The sequence below is a fragment of the Macrobrachium nipponense genome, chromosome 30 (assembly GCF_015104395.2).
Source record: "Macrobrachium nipponense isolate FS-2020 chromosome 30, ASM1510439v2, whole genome shotgun sequence".
NCBI classification, from domain to species: Eukaryota; Metazoa; Arthropoda; class Malacostraca; order Decapoda; family Palaemonidae; genus Macrobrachium; species Macrobrachium nipponense.
Window position 1 is genome coordinate 54,102,736 of NC_087218.1, and position 26,759 is coordinate 54,129,494.

General features: G+C 36.8%; 2 protein-coding genes across 4 annotated transcripts in view; both read left to right on the forward strand.

The window, feature by feature from the left end:
• The first annotated feature begins 488 nt into the window (after positions 1-488).
• Positions 489-10,783, forward strand: LOC135202519 (magnesium-dependent phosphatase 1-like). The gene is made up of 4 exons (XM_064231972.1): positions 489-776; positions 6,279-6,339; positions 7,055-7,273; positions 8,509-10,783. The coding sequence occupies exons 1-4, from the start codon at positions 737-739 to the stop codon at positions 8,675-8,677; spliced, it is 489 nt and encodes a 162-aa protein (XP_064088042.1). The 5' UTR covers positions 489-736; the 3' UTR covers positions 8,678-10,783.
• Positions 10,784-18,058: 7,275 nt separating this feature from the next.
• LOC135202516 (uncharacterized) overlaps positions 18,059-26,759 on the forward strand; it is a 177,547-nt gene continuing 168,846 nt past the window's right edge. For 2 of the 3 annotated variants that reach the window (XM_064231965.1, XM_064231967.1), the window contains exons 1-3: positions 18,059-18,411; positions 21,310-21,437; positions 22,184-22,204. In XM_064231965.1, the coding sequence (XP_064088035.1) occupies positions 18,333-18,411; positions 21,310-21,437; positions 22,184-22,204 (228 nt within the window). In that variant the 5' untranslated portion in view covers positions 18,059-18,332. The remainder of the gene's footprint in view (positions 18,412-21,309; positions 21,438-22,183; positions 22,205-26,759) is intronic. The other variant, XM_064231966.1, reaches the window with a different exon arrangement.

Consider the following 26,759-nt stretch of genomic DNA (forward strand, 5'->3'; position numbering starts at 1 on the left):
GTAATGGATTTAGATACTGAAATGGATCGCTCAAATAACGATTCACTTCAATTGGACTGTGGACTGTATCCTTATGTATTTCATTGCATCATGTATAAATTAGAGAAAACAAAATGAACTGAAATGAGAGGGGTCATCAACCTATGGACGTTCCTTCCCCAAAAAAAAGGAAAATAAGGAGACAAGAAATATGGTTATCATTTCAGTGCTGGGGGTTATTGTGATAACTGTTAAATAGACTTTTCTGCCCTTTCGTGTGGCAAATCCATTAACACAGTTACTGATATCAGTTCCATGAATATGAAGGACAAAAACAGTATCAAGTGATTTTGGGGGATATATAGTATGAGCTCTCTGGCATTACAGGTGTAAGGCAGAAATGGTGGATATAATAATACGTAATATAATATTATTAACAATAATGATTTAGTTCATTCAACTCGAACGTAACCTCTGTAACGGCCCCTCCATATTATGCATTCTTAAGCAGTTATTATTGTCTAAGGACACAATTTCGTGTTTAATACTTGTCAGAAACTTGTCATTACTATCGTTTAAACAAAGTCAAACGCAATTGCAAGTTGCAACTGGATAATTACGCCTTGGTATTGGTATTTGGTTAGGTACTTCGAGAAAGTTGCAACTACTGTAGTATATATTACGCCTAAGGCCTAAATATACACTTTGTGAACTTTCAGACTACCCGGCATTTCACTGACCTCACGGGATAGTCAAAATGAGTGAAAAGAAGCCTAAACTCATCGCTTTTGACCTAGGTGAGTGCAGTTTTACGGTAGACAAGTAGATTGGGCATGTCATAGCTTATTTTTATTGCACGTTACCTAGCTAGATACCTTAGGCCCAGCCCCAGTCCTAAATGTGTAGGTAGCGCTATCTGAGTACCTAGTATAGCTATACTACCTAGCTAGTAGGTAGTACCTTATAGGCTAGTACTATGTGTACTCTTATGACTCATATACCTAGTAGATTACATTTCTTAGGCCTGCTAGTTAATTACTATTAAGAGGCCGTAAAGGACCCTGGGTTGATTTCGTTTAAAGCTACCTAATGTAGCCTGGTAGGTAGCCTATAGCCTACCTAGCCTAATAGGTAGGTAGTACTACCTACCTAGGTACAGGTAGGTAGGTACTATATAGTATATATAGCCTAGTAGTAGTAAATTCAAGTAGTAGCTACCTAGTACCTATGTTGAGCTATGAAAAAATATAGTATATACCTATAGCTAGGTAGTAGGCTTAAATAATTTTTGTTGATTCTGTACATAACATAGCTATATATAGAGTATTGTATAGTATTTATTTATTGTAAAATGACCTTTAAAGTGTATTTTTTAAAATAAAAGATAAAAAAAAGCCTAGGGTTGGATAACTACTAGGGTAAAACATCAAAGCAGGCCACGCAGGCCAGCTACCATCAGTGCAAGCCACCCTCCGAAAAAGTACATTATAACGCGTCCTGACACCCGAGATGGGCATCAGTCGCGACTTGTTGTTGGTGAGAAACTAGCTAAAGACCTCTACTCTCCTTTCGAAGAAGTAAGTATTTTCCCCAAAGTTAGAAATTATGGCCAAATTTTAAGATTTAAACAGATTTAACAGAGGGTACTGAAAATGGCGCCACGGCAGTGGAAATCTCACCAAAACAAAACGCTTTAGAAATTTTTACTTACAACTAAAAATGTTTCGAAGATTGACGCCATCTCGATGTTTACGGAGTAGCTTGTGTCAATAAACTAACCATTTCCTGTGATAAATCCGCACACCACTTGTACCCACAGACGCTGGAGCACTTTTATCACAACAATCGAAACACGATTTCTCATCAACAACAAGCAGGCGTAAACAGCTTGTTGGGGTAGAAGATGACGAGAAGCGTGCTCTTGGCTAATTTTTAAATAAGTAGTAAAAACATCAATATTTTACATATTTATGATGATTAATTTGAAAATATTCGTTATTGAAAAAGTAACTCGACTCTGACTCAAATTTAAGTAATTATTTTTCTGAATTAGAACGTTCTTTCAAGTTCTGTATTATGACTCACGACATCTTGACTTTCGTACCTATTGTAAATAATGCTATACTCAACTGTCATTGCAGAACAGTTTACCAGTTATTCATGCAGATTGTTATCAGCTATACATGTAATTGTTATAATCGTAATGCGCATATATATCTTTATTATTTACTTTTTGGATATATGAAGATGTTTTGTACTGCTGGATTATCGCCGTAGTGTGACGCAATCGTTTTCGGTCCATGGGCCTCTTGTCTGTTTTCGCACCATAAGAAATTATGGGGGCCGAATTTGCAATGACCAGAAAGTCGTTAAAAGAGGAAAGTTAGCATTGAGGGGCATATGTTTTGTTTGACTGAGAAAAATAAAAATTTATTCAATAGCTAGCTTGTAAAAAAATACTTGGTTATAAAAACTTGATTGACAACTAAGCAGCATGTCTACTATGGGTCAGAGACAGTGCAAGCAGGTTTTTGGGCAATACCTATTTCTGTAACGAACACTCTTAACAGAACGAGATTTTGCTATAGTGCATTACACCCAGTGCCGTAATTTATAAGGGTATCGTGAAATCACTAATCGTAAAGAATAACGACACTTGTCCTTGTACCAAGAGACAAAACTCCATTATGCAGAAATGGATACGAACACGCGTATAAAGCTCCACCTACCCTCTCCCATTTTCTGTTCATTCTCGTTCCTCCGCTTCCTCTCTCTCTCTCTCTCTCTCTCTCTCTCTCTCTCTCTCTCTCTGTTGCCATTCGGTGTGTTGACCCTCCAAACTGGGTATAAGACTACACACAAAACGTTGAAATTGGTGAAATTAGGCTATGTATTGGAAGTATATACATAAATATTAAAGCAATTTTATCATTATTGCATTACTGACAACTAGAATTCATGGAAACAGTTTATAACCTGTTAAGCGTCACCCACGTAATAATACGTTTACCGCGATCTACTCGGTAGCGCCTTCAACCGGGATATTACGTTCAAGACTTTAACTGTGCTTGTCAAGTCGTCAGCCCCGTAATAATACGTTTACTCGCATAGAAAGTGTAGGAACATCATTTGGTAACACTCTCAGCACATGGGAAACTTATTTCCAGCCTGGCAACTCTTTCTGGTGGTCGCTTATGCTAGGAAAACTGCCTGTCCCTGTTGGTTTTCTTTCAATACGCTTCGGGCGTTTATCGAGACAAATTGGATTGCGCGTCTTTCACAATGAATGTCCCAAAGAGGAGGCATATTTCTTTAGGTGAGATCAATCAAATACTAGATGAGGAGTGTGGTATTGATAACCTATTTGATGATGAGAGCTCTAGTTCTGAATCCTCCAGTGATGATACAAACTTTTCTTCCAATTGCGGGAGAAGTGAAGATGACTTTTGGTCTTTGCCGAGTGATGGACTTCGAGAGAGAGAGAGAGAGAGAGAGAGAGAGAGAGAGAGATTTGAGAGAGAGAGCGAAGAGAGATTTCCACAGTAATTCATGAATAACAAGCATAAAAATCAATATTAACTTTGAAAAACTATCATCAGTGCTATGATCCCTGATTACAAAAAAAGCGTGACGGTACGTTAGCAGCGAGCTCATCAGGGGCGGACGCTTAACAGATAATGAACGGCGTATGTGTGAAGCCTCCACTAATGTGGCAAACGATGATTTTTGCCATTCTTAGGCATGCAAACATTAAAGGTTACATTTTATTCTGGCATACGATTAATTTAAGAAAATTCAAAATACTAATAAAGACTGCAAATCAATGAAAGTGCTAGCAAAAAACAAAAAGCAAAAAAAAAAAAAAAAAAAACGTAGTCGTTCCTCTATGCACTTTTCCGTATTCGTTCCTCTATGGTTTTCGGCAGCCAGATGTACGAAAACGTTAGAAACATTTGATTTATCTACGTTAGAAATATCTGTAATTTTTCGGGGTAATTTGGTTGCAAAAAAAGGATAATATACATGAATTAAATCAAAATTTTTAAATAACAATGTAAAATTAAACTAAATAACGAGTAAAGTAACAGTTTAGGGAATAAAACTTTGTTACAGTTTCGTCGTCTGTGTCGTCTGTCGGTCGTCTGCTGTTTGTAATTGTGTTTATTGGCGCGCGCGCTTAGAAAAAACCAGGAACAGCAACGGGTTTTAAAGTGCAATGTGGAGTGAACTGAGACCAAAATGTGTATAATTAACAATCAAAATAAGCACTGTGGGTTTCAGTTGTGATGGCAGTAAGGATAAAAAACCGCCGATTACAAGGTAGAATGAATTCAGTTCCAACCATAACCCCGGGAATAACAAGTTTTCATACTTTCACTAATATAGGCAACAAAATGTTGTTTTATTGTGCTGATTACAACTGCAATCTTGAGTAAGATCAATAAACGTTACATACATACGCTAACATTGTTCAAATGAGTGCTGGGAAGGCTGGGGAAAGATGGTGTTCCGTCACTGATGATAACCGTCCATGAAAAAACGAGCCGCCATATTGGATTTCAAAACTGCCTTGAAAACATATTTTACGAAGAGCTCACATGCTTATTTTAGTTCGTATGGGGCTTTCATATATCACAATATGTTGACGAAACTTCAGTCTTTTAAAAATGGTATGGCTTAAGAGTTGCAATTGTATTCATGTTTCACCAATTAAAATATCGAGTGAATAAGACCCGTCTACCGTGATGAGGGTTGGCCTGGTACTGATGTTTCCCCCTAGTTTTTATAGGCTAATGGTTAAACTTTTATCCAATACTAGGGCTACTTAATAATAAGTAATAGTATTAATAGTGGTAATAATAGCAGGCCAATTAGGCCTCTTTAGGCTCCTTTCTACTAACTAGCCTATGAGACCAGTAGCAGGAAACCGGCCTATTGGAATTACCTGGTTAAATAATGAGTGATTGATTTCATTAATGTTGACTAGTCTACTCAGTAGCCTAGTCATGATAAGGAAAGTAGCCCTAGTAAAGTAGGCTTAACAAGCTACTGTAGGCCTAAACTATGTCTTTCATGGGTGTTGTCCTTGATCCAAAGAGAGAAGGGGAAAACGTTGGGTTCGTACCAGAGTACAATGGCCTTATAATTGTCAAGCCTTTAGGAAAATGTCAATATTGTATGTAGTACGTACTAGGTATATACCTATGAAATGGTTAGTGATCTAGGCCTAGCTAGCCTAATTGCTGTATAGGTTTGGTAAATTCCATATTTAAGCCTAGCCATATAATAACCTAACCTAGCCAATATTGCTTATTACCTGATCAAAGTGGGTTCAGCCCCCTAGACTCCACACTTAATCAAACTGAGGGTTCCATAAATAGAAAATATTGGTTTACATGTCTTGGCTGCTTGTTGTCCTCTGTTACCATCCCAAATGAAGTGTGTGGCCCCTGGCCTCCACTTAATTAATGTATCCTGACATTAAGAATAAAATTCTGACTGTGGGCACTCATTATTGTTGGACAAAGGCCAGTTTTAAAAAGGTTCACCCGACATTTCCGACAGAAGTACACCTAGTGTATCAGCTTTGTCAAAATCACTAAAAAAAATGCTTTATCACATTTAAAGTCACGTGCTTCTTGAGGAAGTGAAGTTTAAACACCTGGACATATCCAAAAATTACATTTCTCCTTGAATATTAGCTATGCTTTTGTAATTTTTAAAGTTATGTCTTGTTTCCTATCAGCAAGTCTAAATACAACTTAGTAAAAGATTTCCACATTGATTCCTGAGTTAAGAATATTTTTTGAAGTGGACCAATGATGCCCTGTTACTTATATGTTATGTTTTATGCTGGTCCCTTTTCTGTAAAGGTCAAAGAACAATGAAAAACTGATTGAGTTAAAATGATGTGAATATGTTAGCCTAGTTAGTGAATAAAAAATGCAACAAAAACCATTATGACAATATTTTCCTAAGTTATTAACAATATATTAGCAATAAACTAATTGGATAATGATGCTTGTTTGTCTTGGTCCTGGTTGAGTATTGTGGTAGTGAAAATCTTTTGGGTTGGGGTATTACCTACTTTATAATTTTTCTGATCTTTGTAAAAACACAGTGCAAAGTTAAAACTGGCAGATCACACAAAAATCAAGGCAAAAACTGGAATTTTTTTAAGGATTTAGCCTACTGAATACCACTAACTTCAATATACTGCATATATTATTATTGTTACTGTAGAATAATGTGTTAAGTTTGCCTAATTTCCTGAATTTATCACTATATTCTCCTTGCAGACTACACATTGTGGCCTTTTTGGGTGGATACGCACGTTGATCCTCCATTTAAGAAGGACAAGTAAGTACCTGAAAATTTTTATGTAATCCCATGTAAGTAAGAGCCTCAAATTATTAACATTCACATGTAAGTAAGAACCTGAAAATATTAATATTCCTATGTACTCTGTTTTTTATGATTTTGAATAGGTACTCGTATAATAATTTAATGCCAAAGGAGCTTAATATAATAGGAAGTTTTCTCATGCATGCAGAGTATAACCGCTGTTTTGGTATTGATTTTACTGTATTTATCCAGATGGATAAAAAAAAAAAAGCTAGACCATTCACATGGTTGGAAATGTTTGATGAGGCATAAATGAGATTGCTGAGTAAGGAGAGCAACCTTGAGAAGGATTAGGAGTATCTTTAGCTCTCCTTATTTCCAGCAGAGTTGTAGAGTGGACATCCTTTTACAGTGTGTGTGGAGTGTAAATTGAACTTCTTTTTTTCTCTCTCCATTATCTTTTTATCCTTATTGGAGATGGTCTCCTATTTTATGTGTGTATGATAAATTCTTTGGTAACTTTTATGGGCTCATGTGCCATATAAATATTTATAATCACATTTCTTTGGAACAAGCTGGTGATTGCTGCTAACACAGATTAATCTTTTGCGAATTAATGTGAAAAATTAACTTAAAATCTAACACAATTATATTTTTATAATACTGATACAGGATAAAATATGCAACCATAAACAGTGTATCCCTCAACTTGTTTCTCTCATCCGTACAGGAAAGGTGTGGTGTACGATGCCAGCAATAAGAAAGTAAAGTGCTACCCAGAAGTTCCCAAGATTTTAGAGCAGCTTCACAAAGAAGGGTATTTAATAGGAGTTGCATCTCGTACAGGGGAAATTGATGGTGCAAATCAATTACTGAACCTGTTTGACTGGAACAAATACATTACATACAAGGAAATTTATCCTGGATCAAAGAACAATCACTTTTCACAGTAAGTTTTCCTCTGTCTCTACCTCAGTAAAAAGTCATTCTCTCTCTCTCTCTCTCTCTCTCTCTCTCTCTCTCTCTCTCTCTCTCTCTCTCTCTCTCTCTCTCTCTCTCTTTTTCGTAAAATAGTTCAGGCCAGTAAATAAGATTTTTAAGATTAAGTACATATTTTATATAGTTTTATCCATTTACACCTGCCTAGTAATATAATGTAAACCCATAGAATTTCATTTATGGGGAGATGCCTCTGTACAGTTTCACTTTTTGTGTGTGTGTGTGTGTGTCTCATGGAAGACCCGAATCTATATCTTTTTCGTCTCAAACAAACCCTTCCCTATAGTTAGATAGTGCCATCAGTTGACCTTGTGCCATCAGTTGACCTCATGCAGTGTGCTGTAGGTATTAGTAAAGGTTCTTTGCAGTGTCCTCTTGTCCCCTAGCTGCAATCCTTTTGATTCCTTTTACTGTAGTTCTATTTATATTCTCTTTTTTCCTTCTAACTTTCCACTCTCCCCTGAAAGTTGTTTCATGGTGCAACTGCGAGGTTTCCCATCTGTTACACCTTTAAAGCAATTTTACTCCCAGTTTCCTTTCCCTGAATGACTTCATAGGTCCCAGCCCTTGGCCTTAAACAAACCTGGACTCATTTTGAAGTCCCCATTGTTCTTCACAATTATGAAACATTGTCATTTAGTGATGCTTCCGACGACCCTTTATTGAGTCAAGCAATTTAAATAAATTATCAGTATTAATGATACAGAAATAAATATCAAGTATGAGTGTCAGAATAATTTCATGTTTTTAATGGAGTCAATAACTCCAGAATAATGTCTTATCTTGAATAAACTCAACTATAACTAACCAAGGCTTGCAGACAGTTAAAAAAATGAATGCATTCTGAGGTGTGTCTTATGAATTTGTATGCCCCATAGGGAGGTAATGTAGGCATCCCTTCAGCCCTTAGCTGTAATCCTTTTCATTCATTTTACTTTACCTTGTTCATATTCTCTTTCTTCCATCTTAAGTTCACCCTCTTCTAACAATTAGTCATAGTGCAACTGTGAGGTTTTCCTCCTATTACACCTTTAAAACATTTTAACTTGCAGTTTCCCTTTAGCGCTGAATGACTTTACAGGTCCCAGCACTTGATCCATGGCCTAAGTTTTATACTCCATTGCTTCAAGTTTCATGGCTTGTTCTGTCTTATATAATTTTATATATATATATTTTTTTTTCTAGAATCAAGAAAGACTCTGGTCTGGAGTACAGCGAGATGCTGTTCTTTGACGATGAGCATCGCAACAAGGCAGATCTTGATAAGATTGGCGTGTTGATGATCTTGGTTCCAAATGGAGTGGATAAAGACCTTATTAAAAAAGGTCTAAAAGAATATGCATCTAAATCTTAGGCAAAGTTTAAGTTCAAAGGGTTTTTATTTATCATTATATATTGCTGTAGTACAGTATTATTTTGCATAGTGTCAAGTGTAATTGAATTATTTTTATTGTGGAGTTGAATCATTGCCAAAATCACTATGAATTGCAGCCTCTCATGTTGCAAGTCTCTGTTGATGGAATAAAGAAAATCTTGTCCTAGGGATTAAAACTTTAAGTGAACACAAACTTTTTGGTTTTTTTTACACTGTCTAATATATACTATTAGTATTATATTTGAATAATAGAAATCCTTATAGTGGACAACATTTAAATACTGTAAGTTACAATGCATAAGAAATTAATGCAACCATGTGTAAAGTAAAGGCAAATTTGAAAGATTGTATTGGTTATAGAAATATATTCTAATTTCATGTAATGAATATTTTTTCAAAGTGATGCCAAAAATCATTGGTAAATGATGTAAAATACAAAATGTATGATGTTAAATTGCTACCTCGTGATACGAATTTGTGATGTACTTACTTTTATAAGTTTAAGGATTAAGAGTAGGTAATTTTAATATTATCCTATAAGGAATGGAAAAATTTCTAAATTTCATTCTAGAAAGTGAATGAAAAGTAAAGTATTCCTGATTACAATTACGTATTTAAGTTTCATAGTCAGAACATCTCAGTTTTCCAGGTACGTATCAAATATTACAGGAATTATGGTCATGACAAAATTGCAAACAATTGTTGTGTCCTAGATTAATTACTGTACTCAGTTTATAGAAGTACATATATCAGGTTTTTGTATGATGTTGCAGTGTAGCATTTTATGTTTTTAGGATAAGGAAAGGTTGGTTGAAACCTGTTCTGGACTTGATTCATTATTAAAATTCCATTTTTGAAATGCAACCTTTCTTGGTACAATTGGAGTGTTAAACACAACTGTAATTATTTCTTCTTTTGTTTTGTCTAAACATTGCCCCTTATATTTCAGGCCTCATATTTTCAGAAGGTATTCAAGTACACTTATAAGAATTCCTGATGAGAGTATAAGAATTCCTGATGAGAACAGTACTCAATTAGTCACTCAGTTTAGTACAAAGAGCTAATGTAGTTCTGCAAATGTGGTAAAAGTATGTACATGTGTAGATCATTGTTAGTAATGCAAGAGGTTTCACATTTTTATGATTTCTTTTTGAAATGTTATTTGACATGTGTTTAGCTCTCCTCCACTATAAACAGGCATTAAGCACTAAGTTTACCCATGGCTGTAATTTGTTTTGTTGCATATTTTAGGACAATATTGGGATTAAACAATACATATAGAATTAGTGTATCAAATTAGTATGTTGTCCAGTATTTAGTTGGTATTCATCCCATAGAAACTACAGTGCTATTATCAACACGTATATCTTTTGAGACCACACAGTATTTGACTAATGACTGAACTTTTGAATGTATCAAATGTTTCAATTTAGCATGTGGCAGTGCGTGAGCATGTGCATTATTCATAATTGCTATCATGCTCAGTTTCATGTAGTAATTACTATAGTACTTAATATGTAACATGTTTTGTGAACATATGACCAAAGTGGCATGGGTGCCTGCACAAAGTGGCAAGGGTCCCACTTGCCCCCTCCTTGAAATCCTGGAAAAACATATACTATATATATGTGTGTGTGTGTGTAACTGAATCACGAAAGTTTGGAACGTGATAAATGCATAAATAAAGGTATAAGCCATGAAGGAAAGTTAAACACTGTAGTAGCTGCAAGATCTTTCAACTCATGTCCTTTACCTGGCAGACCAACTGACATACATGAGAAACTGACATGACAAGGAGGGGTCATATAAGTGACAGAAAGGGGATTATATGGAGATTAGTACCTAGAATCCAACACACCTGGAGAATTAGTAACCTTTCCAAACAAGCATAAACATTGGTACAATTTAAGAGGTTTGTAAACCTCTTAAATTGTACCAATGTTTATGCTTGTTTGGGAAGGCTACTAATATGACTCTTTCTTGTCATCTCAGTTTCTCATGTATGTCAGTCGGTCTGCTAAGTAAAGGACGTGAGTCGAAAGATCTTGTAGATACTCCAGTGTTTAACTTTCCTTCGTGGCTTATATATATTCTATATATATATATAGTCTATATATATATATATATATATATATAATATAATAATATATATTATATAATGAATACATTTAACTAAATCACTTTGTTTTCCTTCCATTTTACAGTAGTATATTCTTTCAGTTTAACCAAGCTTTCCAAAAATATTTGAAATCAGCTGAACAGTATATGGAACTATTGAAAAAAAGTCAATGTAATGTCATATTTTTTCTTTATCACATCTTGCTTCACTGAAATTATTGGCATCATAGTTTCACTGAATACAAAATATATATATAATTTGACCCTCTTGGAAAATATGCTGTGGGCACCCATGCAAAATGGTCAGACTAATCAAGCAGTGCAATTTTGAGCTGGTTAGTTGAATCCATTCTTTTTCTTACAAATGTTTACCCTACCCTCACCAATAACCTAAATTTGAAACCTTTCACTTTAGACCACAATACAGTATTGCAGTCTCCTTTAAGTATCCAAATTTATGTCGATGTAATAATTTGGCACTTTTAAGGTTTTTGTGTGTTTGTGTGCGCGCACGCTAATTACCCTAGAGAAAATAGCAGATCAGTATTAAATACTAAGCTCTGCATGACCATTTCTGTGCTGGAAAGTCCAAGGGTAGGTGGGCCAGAGTAGTCTGGTTGTTGTTGTTGTTTCAGATTAAGCTGACCTTATGCCAGCACGGGCTCTTGCTCATAGAGCAGCCCGTAAGTAGTCTGGTTAAACTATGTATATTGATAAATGTAATAATAATTAAAGATAAACTGTATGAAGTTTGGTTCATCCTCTGAGTTTGATCAATATTGTACTTCTTGATTCAAAGTGTCCCTTCTGTCAGTAAACCAATCACCCTCCTAACGGGGTGAAGTAGTATAAAGAGGGGGAGAAAGAAAGGTACAATGCCTAAATCTTCCTTTAAATTGACTGAAAATTTTCAAATTGACTGAAAATTAAATGGAGAGTAGTTAACCTCATGACTCTGACGGGGTAGGATTTATGTATGGTTAGTGATCATTTATTTATTTATTTATTTTTTTATACTATAGATGTTGGTGGCACAATGAGTAATAGCTTGTTGCTTCCCATTGCTGCATTTCAGTTTTTTTCCACTTCATATTTTTGCTGTGATTATAGTTCACATAAGCAGTCGGGTTTCCTTGTTTGTAAGTTTGACATTCTGAATGTATAGTACATGTCAAAGTGATATTCCTTAGATTACAGGTAAAAAATACCATGCAGGGCAGAGTAAACACAGTACATTCAGAAATATCTATAAAAATAAATATGAAATTGATGCATTCCCATAATGTCCAAATCGTATCCTACATAATTCATTTGAATAAAAATATCCTCAACCAAGAGTCCGTCAAGGAAAGTTGCATTACCCTGGACTCTAATCTGGGTTTGTGGCGCCCAGATGTTGGACAATATATGCAATGATAATAAAATTTAAATGTTACCAATTATTCAGTCTAACCATCAGAACTGATAGTGAACTTGCAATAATAGGTTAAAGCATCATCAAAATGCATTCCCGGTTTGCAAAGACGATAAGAAACCAACGGATATTAAACTTAAAATGAGAAACAACTGATGGCTATCAGGTAAACTAAAGTACTTTACATGACCTAATCTTCGATATATTGCGAAGAAAGCACTCATTACATTCAAAAGTAAAAATGTTGAGAAACTAACAGGTCAATTGTGATGTTACAGAAGTAACAGTTCTATTTTAAACTAGACGTCTATTTTCAAGTTGATAATGGTGAATCTTTTTCACTTCCTCTAGTTCCTACAAGGGAGTTAAAGTTTAAAAAGGCACTACGGCATAATGCACATTTTAATAAACCCGACTTGTTGATTAGATTAAGCCAGCAATATAACCATATCAAAGATTAGCCTATCGCCCAACAAACAATTAATTCAAGATTTGACCAGATGGCGGTGTCACGGAACTTCAGTGTTGCCAGATCATCCGATTTCCCTGTTATCAGCACAGTTAGTGATGTAAGCCAATATTGAAGGAAGACATTTCCCATGGGAGATATAAAATTTCTTACAGAATTTTTAGTTTTAAAAATATTGTTGTAAACATTAAGCGTGTGAAGTGTCCATTAGCAGTTGATTTGATACTTGAACCTTGCAAGGGAAGGAAAGGTATTTTCTGACAGTTCAAGAATGGCAGTTTAAAAGGTTGTAGAGCTGTATATTAATAATAAAAACGGCCTGATCAGTTTGGAGTCCAAACAGGATTTCCTTCACTCAATAGATACTCATTTCTTCAAGGCGAAATTCGAATGGGTATCATATGCAAAGCACATTAGGCTTAAAATGAGCAAGAAAAGTAATGTAGCTCTAATAACATAAGTTCTATTAAATTTGTGGTTAATGCTCACAATAGCTAAATTATACAAAATTTAGATTGTTCTAAAACACTATTAAGATAGAAGATATTATATGTATTAAATATAAATAGAATATATAACATATATGCGATTCACAGCAAAGTTAGCTGAGATGGCTAACTATTCAGCAAAGTGTTGGCAACACCGACAGAGACCAGTCAGAAATTGTAAACAGTCGAAGTTAGTGTAGCTCTCCAAGTGTAGGTGAAAGGTGTCTCAATTCACCGTGCGTTATATAGGTATATTTCCCCCTCGTTGGTCATATGTTTATCCATTAATGTTTACTTGAAAAAAACACGTGTCTTATGGACATTATTGTAAAGTTTTTGGGAGTGTAGGTGTTCTAATGGCCTCGGATAATCTTACATTTATATATACATTCCAAGTGGAATATAATGAGTGTCAAGACGAGTGGACTGAGGCAGAAGTGAACTGTTTCGTAATTCCGTCACTTATTTTGGTGACTTGTTGGATTCTCAAGAGGATTTCATCAAGCGACTATCAATTTATATATATAGTCTGGTTTATAAACTAATTCTGAAGGGTTTTTGACAGTGCTTCGTTGGCTTCCGTTGTCGTCCAGCCCGTAGTCAGTAATTAGGACAAGTTGTAATGTCTCCGTTTTATTAACCTACAGGCGGATACCACATTTATGTCAATGTATTTTTCAATACGTTGTTAGGACCGATTGGTTATATTCACTTTTTTTTTATTATTAAACTCTCTCTCTCTCTCTCTCTCTCTCTCTCTCTCTCTCTCTCTCTCTCTCTCTCTGTATACCCTATAGGTATATCTACCTACTTAGCTACTAGGTATATACCTACATACGCAGACATACCTATATACATATTTCAAACCATGGGGAAGCACTAGACATTAGCTATAGCTATACAAGGCAACACTGACTACTACACTTGTACTTTAATTGCTGAATTGCAGATGAATCCTTGTTCAGAGAGCTGCTATAGTATTGGCTGTCATTTAGGTAGGCCTAATACACCTACAGTGAAGGATTAGGACAAGGAGTCTGTCAAACCGCACACACAAATGTGTCATTCACCTCCATCTTGCACATGGGCTTGCTCTCACACTTCCCAGATATTAGCTAGTACCTAGTATGTCCTAGCCAATCCTGCCCAATAGCTCTTTCATACCATCTCTTAGCCTAATCATTGCCCTCTAGGTCTAGTACCTTTTATTCTCCCTCCTGACACTTCTAAGTTATACATTTCTGTATCTAACCAGTCTTCCTTCTTTCATTCCACTTGATAAAGCTGTTTTGAAGTGCTGTTATCCATCTGTTCACCTCCCCTAACTTTCTTACCATGTCCATGTACATCAACACTTCACATACTTTCAGAGTTTCTGATACCACTAATGCCTTTACCATACAAAGGTTCATCACAGCTGCTTCAGCCCATTTTCATTCATTGACACTTAATATCCACTTTCATTTACACACAGCATCCACATTCATTTACACATAATATTCACACACCTAAGTATGTAGAGTTGACCGAACAGTTCCGTCATCCATTCCAGCTCTTGCACTTCTTTACGCACTGGAGGTCTCTTCAAAATCAGTTACAGACACCTTGTGTACCAATTCCTTCTGTCCTAATATTCTTTTACTTGTCTCAATTACATCTTGGTATCATTCAATGTAATTACTCAAATAAAGGTAATCTGCAGAAGAGCTCTTGAGATGTTTGAAATGTACAGAGATAATTTGAGAAATGTACTATAATTTGTTTATTCTTATGTTCGTCCCTGAGGGGCTGGTACTAAACGCACACCTTGCAGAGCTTATTTGTAGAATTACCCCAAAAATTTGTACAAATCAACTGTTTCCTTTTACCCACCTGTTAGAATAACATTCATTGCTCCATCTAATTAGTTTCCTTTTTTTCATATAGGCTAGTCATAGGCTATGGTACTTAGGCTCACTATCACAATAGTTTCTCAACACTATCCCCAGCCAAGTATGTATTGTCTACAAACAGCTATTTCACATCCCATTATGACATAGCCTACCATCTTACCCCACAACTTTGTACGTAATGAGATTTTTTCTGTTAATTCTGGCATCACTTCATCAGTTGTAAACATATTAGAAAGCCATCGAGACCTAACTCACCATTGTCATAGACCAACTTTTACACCAAATCGGTTACTCTCCGACATATACATATCCTAACACAAGCTTTGTTGCCACCATAAAAATGATTAGTCACACACCTTGTCTATTTATACAACAACAAAAACTTGCTTGGAATCAGGTTACCTGTCCATGCAAAGGGAAAAGCCATATTTGATCATTAGGTTCTGAAGGTTTTCTGGTAGACAGATAGTGCATGGTTGCATTCGTACCAGTTTTCATATGTAGACTCTCAGTGGGCTTTCCATGCTCTTGTGACACTTTTGTACTTATTGTATGTAATTTCATAGTGAGTGCTTTCTGTGTCATGTCTGGGTTGCTTTAGTTGCCTTGCTGCTGCAGTTCCTGGCTAATGTAAGGACACTGTATTCCTGTAAAGAGCTGTTTTAGTCAAATTGAGAAGGATAATTTATCAGGGTCTCAAAAGCTGTTGTTTTACATAGATATTTTTAATATGTATTTACATTGACATTATGGATTTCCTCATTTTAGTGGCATGCTAATATGATATTTTTATACATTTTAGTTATTAACATTGTAATTGTGGTAGTAACTTAAGTCAACTAGAGATTGTTGCGTCATTGATGACTTATCTGTTCTAGTATAGATAACGGTTATAATTATTGGTAGCTTGAATGTTTATGTATTGTTCAGTGTGGTCATGTAGGTATACCTCACCTGAGGTCATGACATTGTTCAAGAACTGTTTAGGCTTTGTGCTAACAGATCTGATACAGTGGACTTAATGTCAACGTCCAAATCGTCTAAGACCTTTCGTGTCAAGGTTGTCTGTAATAGTTTCACATAATTGTAAATATGCTAAGCTGTCATGGTTTGGGAAATTGAAGAACCATAGATAGTACATAGTTTGCATACCCTTTTCAGCATTCTTATATTCATGGATGTAGTTCAAAGTATTTGCTTGACTAATCAGTGTTGATAGTATTCCAACTTCTCAAGGGCAAAAGATTCTTCTCCCCATAACCTGACAGACAGTCAAGTCATGGGCTGGAGACAGTTCAATAGCCATGACTGAAATGGCACCTTTGCATGCAATGCCATTATATGTCACTGGTATTTCTGCTTAAAGCACTTCACATATTGTCAGCCAACAGTAAACTGTTCTACATACCTCATTAAACTCTGCTACTGCTATTTCTGCTTCTAGGAGAAAAAAAAATTCATTTTGACACAGGACCTCTGGGTTGTCCAGAGACAATAATGTATTTATTGTTTCACAGCATAATGAACAAATTTTGGGCTGGATTTGTGAATCCTTCAACCTGGAGAGGCACCTTAAGCGTGCTAGGGTATCCTCCACTGCAGAACACTGGTTTAGATAAAATTCAGAGGAGCTTTCCTTGGTGTTGAGCTTACAACTGCAGTAGCTATGATTGTGCGTCTTGTTGAATGTATTGTATGGAATGTAAAGGTTCTAAGCTTGATTATTGCAAAGTCCCATGGTGACCCATATATATTTTCACTCTTTGAGGTGGGATTCAGATGTTATTTTAATGAGGATGGCTGCTTTACTCATGCTCTTTGGTTTTGCTGATTCCTGCTAAAGTTGATCTGAGTGAAAAGTTCCTCTGGGAAATATAGGTCACAGCAGATTATAAGTTGTTCTTGATTCTATGAGCAAATTGTTAAGAATCCCAAATATTTGGCTGTAGCATGATGGCTAGTTGCTTGTTTAGGCTGTGCATTGGTCATGAACGTTGTCATGATTCCAATACTGTAAAGAAGAAAAATAATACAGTTCTCAAGGTATCTTCGAACCTGTTTCCCTCTTCAAGATTTTAAAGCCTTAGATTGGTATATATTAAGGGCCAGCATCTTTTTCCAGTCAACCTTGTTAAGATGATCATGGATAAGCTAGGGGAATCCATTACTCAACCTGCATTTGGTCATCACAATTTTCTAAGTTCTCTGGGAATTGTGCCTTCCAAGACTTTTACATGCCCCCCCCTCCACCTTGGAACATTCTAGATCAAGACAGCCATTTAGGTTCCAGGGAACTGCTAGAAGTTTTAATGGGTCATATGTAGGTACCACATGATGTTACTGTTATGGTGTTGAAGTTTAGAATACTATGTACAGCTGTGAGTAATAGTAACTTGGGTAAATGTAGTTTGTTCTCATACTGCTCTAATTATAATTACTCTCGTAGTGAGAGAGAGAGAATAATGTTGCCTTCCCCCAGCAGCAAGACCACTCCAGTTATAGGCTATCGAGGTGAAAATAGTTCTAGTACAGTAGGTATTATGTCAACTCTGTGTGAGTTTCTTGGATGACATAATGTTTATGATGTAGCAGAGTATATACTACAATTTATGATAGCTTACCTTGAAAAGGTATCTCGGCATTCAGTGTCAGAAGTATAAACTACTTTAATACTAATTCATTTTTGAGTAGACATTATGGGTGATTTCATGTGATTTTTATTTTAGTAAGAATGCAGTTAGCAATAATATGAAATGATTTTTTAAATGAATGATCTTTGATTGTGAAAAATAATGCATTACAGAACTAAATTTTAACTTTTCAGGTCGCTTGGGGAGGATGATGACCCATTCCACATTGTGCTGTGCAGTGGTTTGAAATACACCCGTATTGATATTGTGAATCAAAAGCCAGGGGCCTCGGAATTGTTATCAAAAAGTTCTAGTAATGAAAGCTGATGTGATCCTGTATTGATATTGTGAATCAAAAGCCAGGGGCCTCGGAATTGTTATCAAAAAGTTCTAGTAATGAAAGCTGATGTGGTCCATTGTATTGATATATTAGCCATTTTACTGTGCATCAACATGCTTCAGTTGGAAAAATGAATGTTGAGTAAGATTATTGAATTGAAAAGTTGTTTGTTGTGTTTAATTTTTCACAATGGCTAGCAGGTCACAAAGGTTGTTGAAAAGGCCTTTTAGAATTATGAAAGCTGATTTGTTGTGATAGTAGTGTTATGGATAAGCTATGAAAAATGGGGTGGAGTTTAACATTCTCCCTTATATTGCTGGAATGCATCCACTCTGCCCTGGCTTACCCCCTACCACAAAATGGTGAGTTTTTTTTACAATTTCTCTTGTACTTTTAGGATTGCCTACATACTTCTTTACTTAAACCTAATGAATTTCATTCTCATTTAGTTGCTTAGATTAGTATTGTGAATACTTATGTCAGATCTGGCCAGTAGGCACTCATATTAAAGAACCATGTTCTTTTAGAGAGAGGTGCTTGCATTTATAAGTGCTCATCAGATAATTTTCCATAATTTATACCATCTTCATTTTATTGTTAGTAATCCTCAAGTCAGCATTTTTGGAATGCGCCACACTTGGCTTTAATGTATTTGTTATCCATTGTTGGTTTTGGTCTTATATATCTTAGTTATCTGTCCCTTAATTTGTGTATTGGATAACTTACTGTATTTTTAAAATTTTAATATACCTCTGCAGAAGGGAGAAGGGATGTGTAGGGTGTTGCTATGATTGATCCTAATATAAAAGTTCGTGGGCTCCATTAAAAAGTCAGGGGACTATGCAGTATCCTTGGTTGTAAATTGAGAAGTCAGTGATGCTTCCCTCCTTGGTTGGCTGGCCAGCTCCCTCTATAGGTAGAAAGTTTAGTCCACCAATAATCTGATCCATGTACCCTAGACACCTTGTTCCTAACATCATTAGAGAGCAAGTGATAGGAAGGCCTCAATGAGGTGATATTACAGCTTAGGTTCTCAACAGTTTGGTTGACAGTAGGTTGAAACTGACCATTCTGGGAAGTGACAGACTGTGAAAGGAAATGTTCTTGCCACTTATTCCACCTTTGGTGGTTTCACCTCTCATGACAAAGAGGTTCCCAAACCACCACTGTACAAGGACTTCATTGAAGAGGTGCAAAGCAGGAGAGATAGCACAGGAAGGAGTTTGATGGATAGTTGAGTGCATCGCAAGGTGAAGGGGCAGTATGTTCAGGAATTTGTTAGCTGAAAAGTGTTGAGCTAGGGCTTGCCTGAAAGTAGTAAGAGATTGCTGATCAAGCTATCCTCAATGGAAGTGAATGGGCTGGATAGATGGTTTGAAAGACTTAATGGAAGGGAGAGGCCCCAGCATCCAGATGGTAAGAGAGTGAGTGAAAAAAAGGTGAATTGCTTAGTACCGGTTAGCCCTAGGCTTGGCACCGTCTGATTGGCCTTATGTGTAGACATATGAAGTGATTCATGATACAGAAGTTCCATCCACAGGGGTTCATCCACGATTCGTCAATTAAAGCATGAATGTGGCAGTGATCACTATCTTTTCTCTTCATGGTAGGCACACCCTGCCATATGTGAAATGGCTCACGGCATGTAAGACTCAGATTATAGCCGATCATTGTTGTTTTGAACCGTGGTGAGTCCCGATTGGTGTGAAGGTGGTGTTACCAGATGAATGGGATGCTTTTGAACCTGGGACCTGATCTGAGTGAAATGAGATGTATAGGTCACCACCAGGATGCTGGGCCTTTATGTTTGTCAACACCACTATCATGCGTGAGGGAATAGTAGTTGTGAGGTATTAAAGTTGGCAGTTCATATTGTTAAGAACAGATGCAAGCTTTTGATTTTTCTTTATGTAGGAGTTTATTTTATATATTCCCTTAATAAGAGTTTGCTTCAGAAGAAGAAAAAAGCAGCAATCTCTGCAACATTCATATTTAATTAATCATTAAGATAGTTAACCTACAAATGAAGGAAATAATAATAGAAATACGAAAATATCCAGGATTGATAATGGTTTTTAACCGGTGTGACTAAACCAGGTACTACCTCACGGTTAACCAGGGCAGTGAAGACAGAAGAATTACATTTGATTCGGTCCTGAGTGAAAGAAAGTGAAAACCAGAGCAGTGAACATAGAAGATTCGGTCCTGAGTGAAAGTGAAACTGGGAAATAATGAAGAGTGAACTACAGGCGTTACCTTGAGGCCTATGTGTCATTATGTAATTTCCTCTAGACCTACTATACGGCATTATACATTTGAAGAGTTTAAAAGTTCGATAGGGGATCCAAAATCAGGATGGGAGAGAGATGATAGGTTTGAGTTTCGTAAGAGAGAGAGAGAGAGAGAGAGAGAGAGAGAGGAACCTGTGTCATGGGAGAACCGAACTTGAGTAAATTGTGGGATACCCCATTCAGATACGCTCTCAAGGTCACAGTTGATAGATGAAAAAGGATTTGAGAGAGAAAGAGAGAGAAGAGCGCGGGTGCCAACCGCTTCACTCAAGCGAGTACGAGCCTGTATATTGGATGTTAAACGACTGATTCGTTTTTATTATGTTTAAGTGGTGGCTTAAGTTTACATACTCGGTGAGTGTGAATGGGCAACTCTTATTATTATTACGTCGATCTGTTGAAATTTACATTATGGTTCGATATTGTCTTTTATTACATGCTGAGGAATAATATGTTTCGTGTTGACATTTACCTGACTGAAGCGTAGTTGATCTGATGTAATTTTTTTAATGGGTGTAGTAGTGTAGTGTATTCTGTCAAGTTAATTTTTGTCAGTTTTTTCTCTGGATTATGATTATCGTGATACATACTCATGAATGCATAGGCCTATATATGCGTGTCTATATATATACACGTGTCTGTTTTTTTTTACACAAGTGATAAATGTACATGTACAGATACATACGCGAAAGCACACCCTTACATTACATGATATTCAGTATGCAGAAGAAAGTACCGGTTATTAGACTTACGTCAATGATAGGCCTATATATGTGTCTGTGTGTGTGTATGTACATGTATGTTTTTTATACTAGTGATAATATCGGTGTGTACACTTACAGATACATACATGAAAAAACACCCTTACATTACATGATATTCAGTATACGTAAGAAAGTACCGGTTATTAGGCTTACGTCAATGATAATAACGTTATTTTTTTTTCTTTCTCTTCTCGTCTCCGGGCAGAGCTGGATCGGGGAGGCAGGCGGAGTGGGAGTGAGGAGTATATGGGAGTTGTTATAGGCGCCGCGACAATCCTCTGCAGCATCACCATTCTCCTGGCGTGTGTCTGCTGCAAACGCTCAGGATTCAAGGTAAGCAAAAGGTCCCAACGCCCTGGGGTTGAGCCTACAGTTTTCTTTCGCATTTTGGGGAAGCATTACGTTGCATATTTTTCTTCTTCTTTTTATTCTTTTAGTATATCTGGCCTTGGTGGTCTTGGTTAAACGCGGCTTTTACCTCCATAGATGGGGCTACTTTGCAACATTCGTCAGGGCATCTTTTGTCAAGTTTATTTGGGAATTATTGGTAATATATTCAGGTGACGTGGTTCAGTGACTTTTTCCTTCTACTGCTCAACTTAGGATTCCCCACTTGCCTGCTTTGGCGTTTTTGTTTTTGTACAAGTCTGGGCTACTTAAGGTCATTATATTGCATACCCCGTCTTAGACTTGTTTACCACTAGACAGCAGTCGTAAGTGTCCCTTGCAACTGCATTAAATCCATTAATTTTGAAAAATTTGCAAGAAAATAATGTATTTTCGACATCCAACATCTGCCTCTCATTTTTAAATCTCTTTAGTTAACCTTTGATTAAACTTACCATTATATTACGTTTAGTGGTATTCTTAATTTTTGTATACGTAGCATGATTTATTGGCGTTCCATTAAGTGTGAAAATTTTTATGAAACCTTTTCAGAACTAATAAATGTCAGTCTAAATTTTTTGTTATTAAACCTTTTCAGACCTAATAAATGTCAGTCTGATTTCATTATTGCAATGTGACCATAGTCATGCAAAAGCCCAGTTGTATTAATTGCTGTATTTCGTTGCATGCAGCGTACCGATTCAGGACGGCAGGTATGTTTTGGTAAGATATTCTCTCTCTCTCTCTCTCTCTCTCTCTCTCTCTCTCTCTCTAAAGTAAAATATTTTAATGTATTTTACAACTTATTTACCTTTGGCGGTCTAGTGATACTGTCCTTGTATTTAATGATGCATGGAGTGTCTTAATTATATGTGGACAGGGCTAATTATTGTTATTCAAACATTAAACGAAGAGATAATTCTTTGTTGTAAGACGTGCAGAATTCTTTGACATTTATCCAGGGGAAAGCAAGCTTTTGTGTATTGATGTTAAATAAGTTAGTTTTTAACACGTTTAACAAGATATAATTCTTTGTGTTGTAAAATGTGCAGAATTCTTTGATTTTTTTTCTAGTGGAAAAACTGTGTGTGTTGATGTTGAGTATAATAATATTAGTTAGTTTTTTAACACATGTAGTTGAGGTTAAATTAAGTTAGTGTTTTTACAATTTGTAAAAATGAAATTTGGTGTAAATTGTGGAGTGTTATTTTCAGTTTTTTTACACGAGGTCTGTTTCCTTTTAAACGATTTCACATTCCATCATTGCTCTTTGATATTCCAAGATTATTTACAATTATTTTTCAACACAATCAATTCTTATTCTAGTGCATATCGAATTATAAAAATATATGTAAAGTAGACTTGATTGCCTTCCCTTGAACACTTTAAACCTTGCGGCGTTTTGAACAATTAACTCGAAGGACTGTTTGGTGGACGTATTAGTTAACCAGTTTCTAAAGCCAGTTTCGACCAGTGCACTTTTGTGTGGTGTAAACTCTCGAGGGAAAGACGTATACTACTCTTCCTGTCAGTCATAATATAGTGTCGTCTGCTGGTTGACAAGTTGCTGTTCTTCTTTCTGTAATTTGTAGGATGTCAGGCAAGATGGTTTAGATGCTGTATGGTTCATGTACCTGCTGGAACATGGAAGCTTAGAGCGCAAACGTTTTTTAAAATTTATATTTCCCATCTTTGCACAAACACACCTTTCGTAAAATATATTTTGATTTATAAAAAGAATACTTTTTTTTTTTTTTAGGTCAGCTATTCTTTCAACAGGAGTTCATCTTCCTGTACATGAATTGTTTATTAGAAATTCTCTGTTTATGAAGAAATTGAGGTAGAAATTCAAGTTAGTTTGTTTTAATGTGTCAACTATTGTTCTCGTGATGCTGGATTTTAATCTTTGCCTTTGAAGGAAACGTTTGTTTTATTTCTTGTGATGAATCTTATTTTTTTTTTACGTTTTTGTATCATTTTCCAGTATATATTATTAATTGCTGATTTAATTTACTTGTACGGTTTTAGATTTCTTTAAATTTTTTTTAATCTTGACATTTTCATTCATCTTACGCATTGAAAAAACTACTTTTATTTTCTGTTGAAGTTTCGCCTGAAAATAACATTAAGCAACTTGTAAGATCCGTATGGTGTACTGTCGTCAATTTCAGCCGATTTCGATGAAGGATTCTTCGCGGGTTTGGTGCCGTCCTGTATCGCCTAAGATAAGATGTCTTAGAAGCTGCCTTGCTTCTGATAGTATTGTGTGTATATGCGCGCCCGCGCGATGCGCGTTTGTTTACAGTGTGCATTCCAGTGTCCTTTGTAAAAAGGAATCATTGATTCGAGTTATGAAAACACAGCTATGATTAACGCACGATAATGTTCTCTCTCTCTCTCTCTCTCTCTCTCTCTCTCTCTCTCTCTCTCTGTTATCTTAGGTAATCATTCTCCAGTTTACTATAGTAGGGTGCATTGTCTTAGATAATTAGAACTCTCTCTCTCTCTCTCTCTCTCTCTCTCTCTCTCTCTCTCTCTCTCTCTCTAGGTATTTCGTTTGGTAACCTTTCTCCAGTTTATGGATGCGTTATCTTGAATAACTAGTACTTCCTCTCTCTCTCTCTCTCTCTCTCTCTCTCTCTCTCTCTCTCTCTCTCTCTCTCTCTCTGTCAGGGGTGTCCGTCTGTATTTGCAGTTAATCTCTCTGATTAAGTTTTCCCACCTGGACTATAGGTTTAATTTGGGTGTGTCATGCACCTTTGCATCGATCTCTCCTATCGTAGGGACTGTTTGTTTGACCTCCAGGACCGTTTTCCTTTGTTCCTGTATTCTGTACCTGTATCCTATTTCTTAACTTGGTCGTAGGTAAGCATCAAACAATATTGTACATTTGATGTAAAGTACCTATATTTTCTGGTTAATTTGTTCCCAGGTTTTTTTTCCTATTCATTTTGGCTCTCTCTCTCTCTCTCTCTCTCTCTCTCTCTCTCTCTCTCTCTCTCTCTCTCTCTCTCTATCAAATAAGTTACCAGAGACAACTAGAGAGCCTGAACATGTATGGCCTAGAAACACGATGATTGCGAGGACAACTAATAGAAACATTCAAAACACTGAAAGGCATAACAAAAGTAGACAGTAACCTCTTCACACTAAACGAAAACCAGACAAGAAATAATAGATGGAAACTAGAACTGAAGAGATACAACACATCCCACTGTGGGAACTTCTTTACATACAAGATATGTGACACATGGAATAAACTGCCACCAGAAGTTGTCAACAGCAACAGTGTGGAAGAGTTTAAAAGAAAGCTAGACAAAATCATTGGGACACTGTGAATGAACAGTAAAACCTGCTCCAAGAGATAAGTGAGCACACGGCGTCTCCTCTTAGGATGGACTAATAAGACTTTGAGAAATCCTAATCCTTGTAACGTCTGTTCACCCGAAATTTGGTTGGCTGGAATGGGTTGATTCTGTGTCTGGTGTGCCCTGGATTTGACGCTTTGAGGGATCTTTGTCCACCTGTCCTGTGTTTTCACTAATCCGTCTTTTCCCCATTCCATCAGGGGGTTTTGCATTCTCTCTCTCTCTCTCTCCAGGTATTTCGTTAGGTAACCTTTCACTAATTTATAGGTGCATTATCTTGAATAACTAGAGTAGATTCACATCAACCGTGCATTTGATGTCTAGGCCAGTCCCTTACGACGCTCCTGATTGGCGGTTGATAAGCCAATCACAGGTCTGGAAACTCAGTCTCTCGAGAGAGTTCACATGGATAGGATCTATGTTCCACCTCTCCTGAATAATATGTCTTTCAAAAGTATCCCTTAGGAGAGCTGGAACATACAGCCTGCCTATGTGAACTCTCAAGAGAGACTGAGAGTTTCCAGCCCTGTGATTGGCTCATCCACAGCTAATCAGGAGCGGCGCCGTAAGGGACTGGCCTGGACATCAAATGCACGGTTGATGTGAATCTACTATAGCTCTCTCTCTCTCTCTCTCTCTCTCTCTCTCTCGGCGTCACATTTCGGTGGCCACATTTCGGTGGCCATTCCTCGGGCTTTCACGTAAAAGAAGGCGGAAAAAGAAAAGTTACGTCGCCCTGATGCATTATAAATGACCCAAGTGCTTGCAGTCGCTCCCTGCAGTGTCTCGAGAAACATGATGTATCGTCGTCTTCTCTGTTCCTTCCCTTCTCGTTGAAAGAACCGTTGCTTGTTGCTTGCTTCCTTTCGCTTTTAGGATTTCTTTCGTCACTGATACACGTCTTGAACGTGTTCAGGGCTCATCTTGGCCAAGCCTATACTTTGCTGCCTAAAGTGTCGAGTCGTCAACATTTGATGCAGATCTAGGAGTGTTCCGCCCCAAACATGTTTAGTCTTAAAGGTCCCATACACTGAACGATTGTCTGTATCGTTCGCAAAAAATGTGTATGGGCGTGTCTGAATGCAAAAGTGGGCGGAGCTTCGTGGCTGAACGATTTCAGCGGGAATCTGTCACGACCAGGTTGTGACTTAAGTCTGTCAAACACAGATCGTTCAATGTATGGGTTTGTCTGGCGATTGAAAGCTATCGTGCATGTCTCTTCTAGAGAGACAAAATCTTTGTTCAGACTGAAATCGGTTCGGAGATCGTCCATGCTGTCTGAATAGTGTGTGCGTTTGTCGACAACGACAATCGTTCAGACCGTCGCGGGGTTTAGACATGTCCTCATGTCCGGTCTTATCGTCAGGCCTAGACGTGTTTAGTCCTAGATGTGTTTAAGCTTAACATTGTGTTCTAGGCGTGTTCAGTTCTAAACATAATCAGTCCTAGAAGTGTTCAGACATAAACTTGTTCAGCCCTAGAAGTGTTCAGACCAAAACGTGTTCAGTCCTAGACTTGTTCAGACATAGACGTGTTCAGTCCTAGACTTGTTCAGACATAAACTTGATCAGTCATAGAAATGTTCAGACATAGACGTGTTCAGTCATAGAAGTGCTCAGACATAAATTGGTTCAGCCCAAGAAGTGTTCGGACATAAACTTGTTCAGTTCTAGAAGTGTTCGGACATAAACTTGTTCAGTTCTAGAAGTGTTCAGACTAAAACATCAGTCCTAGACTTGTTCAGATATATAAACTTGTTCAGTCCTAGACGTGCTCAAGCTTAAACATGATCTCTTCTAGACGTGTTCAAGGCACAGTGTGCTCAGTCCTTGAGCCCTGAACGTGTTCAGTCCTAGACGTGCTCATTCCCTAACGTGTTCAAGCCTGGACACATTGAGTC

Coding starts and splice junctions, on each gene's coding strand:
- LOC135202519 (XM_064231972.1), top strand. CDS start 737: ATGAGTGAAAAGAAGCCTAAACTCATCGCTTTTGACCTAG. Junction 6,340..7,054: donor CCTCCATTTAAGAAGGACAA/GTAAGTACCTGA, acceptor TCATCCGTACAG/GAAAGGTGTGGTGTACGATG. Junction 7,274..8,508: donor AAGAACAATCACTTTTCACA/GTAAGTTTTCCT, acceptor TTTTTTTTCTAG/AATCAAGAAAGACTCTGGTC.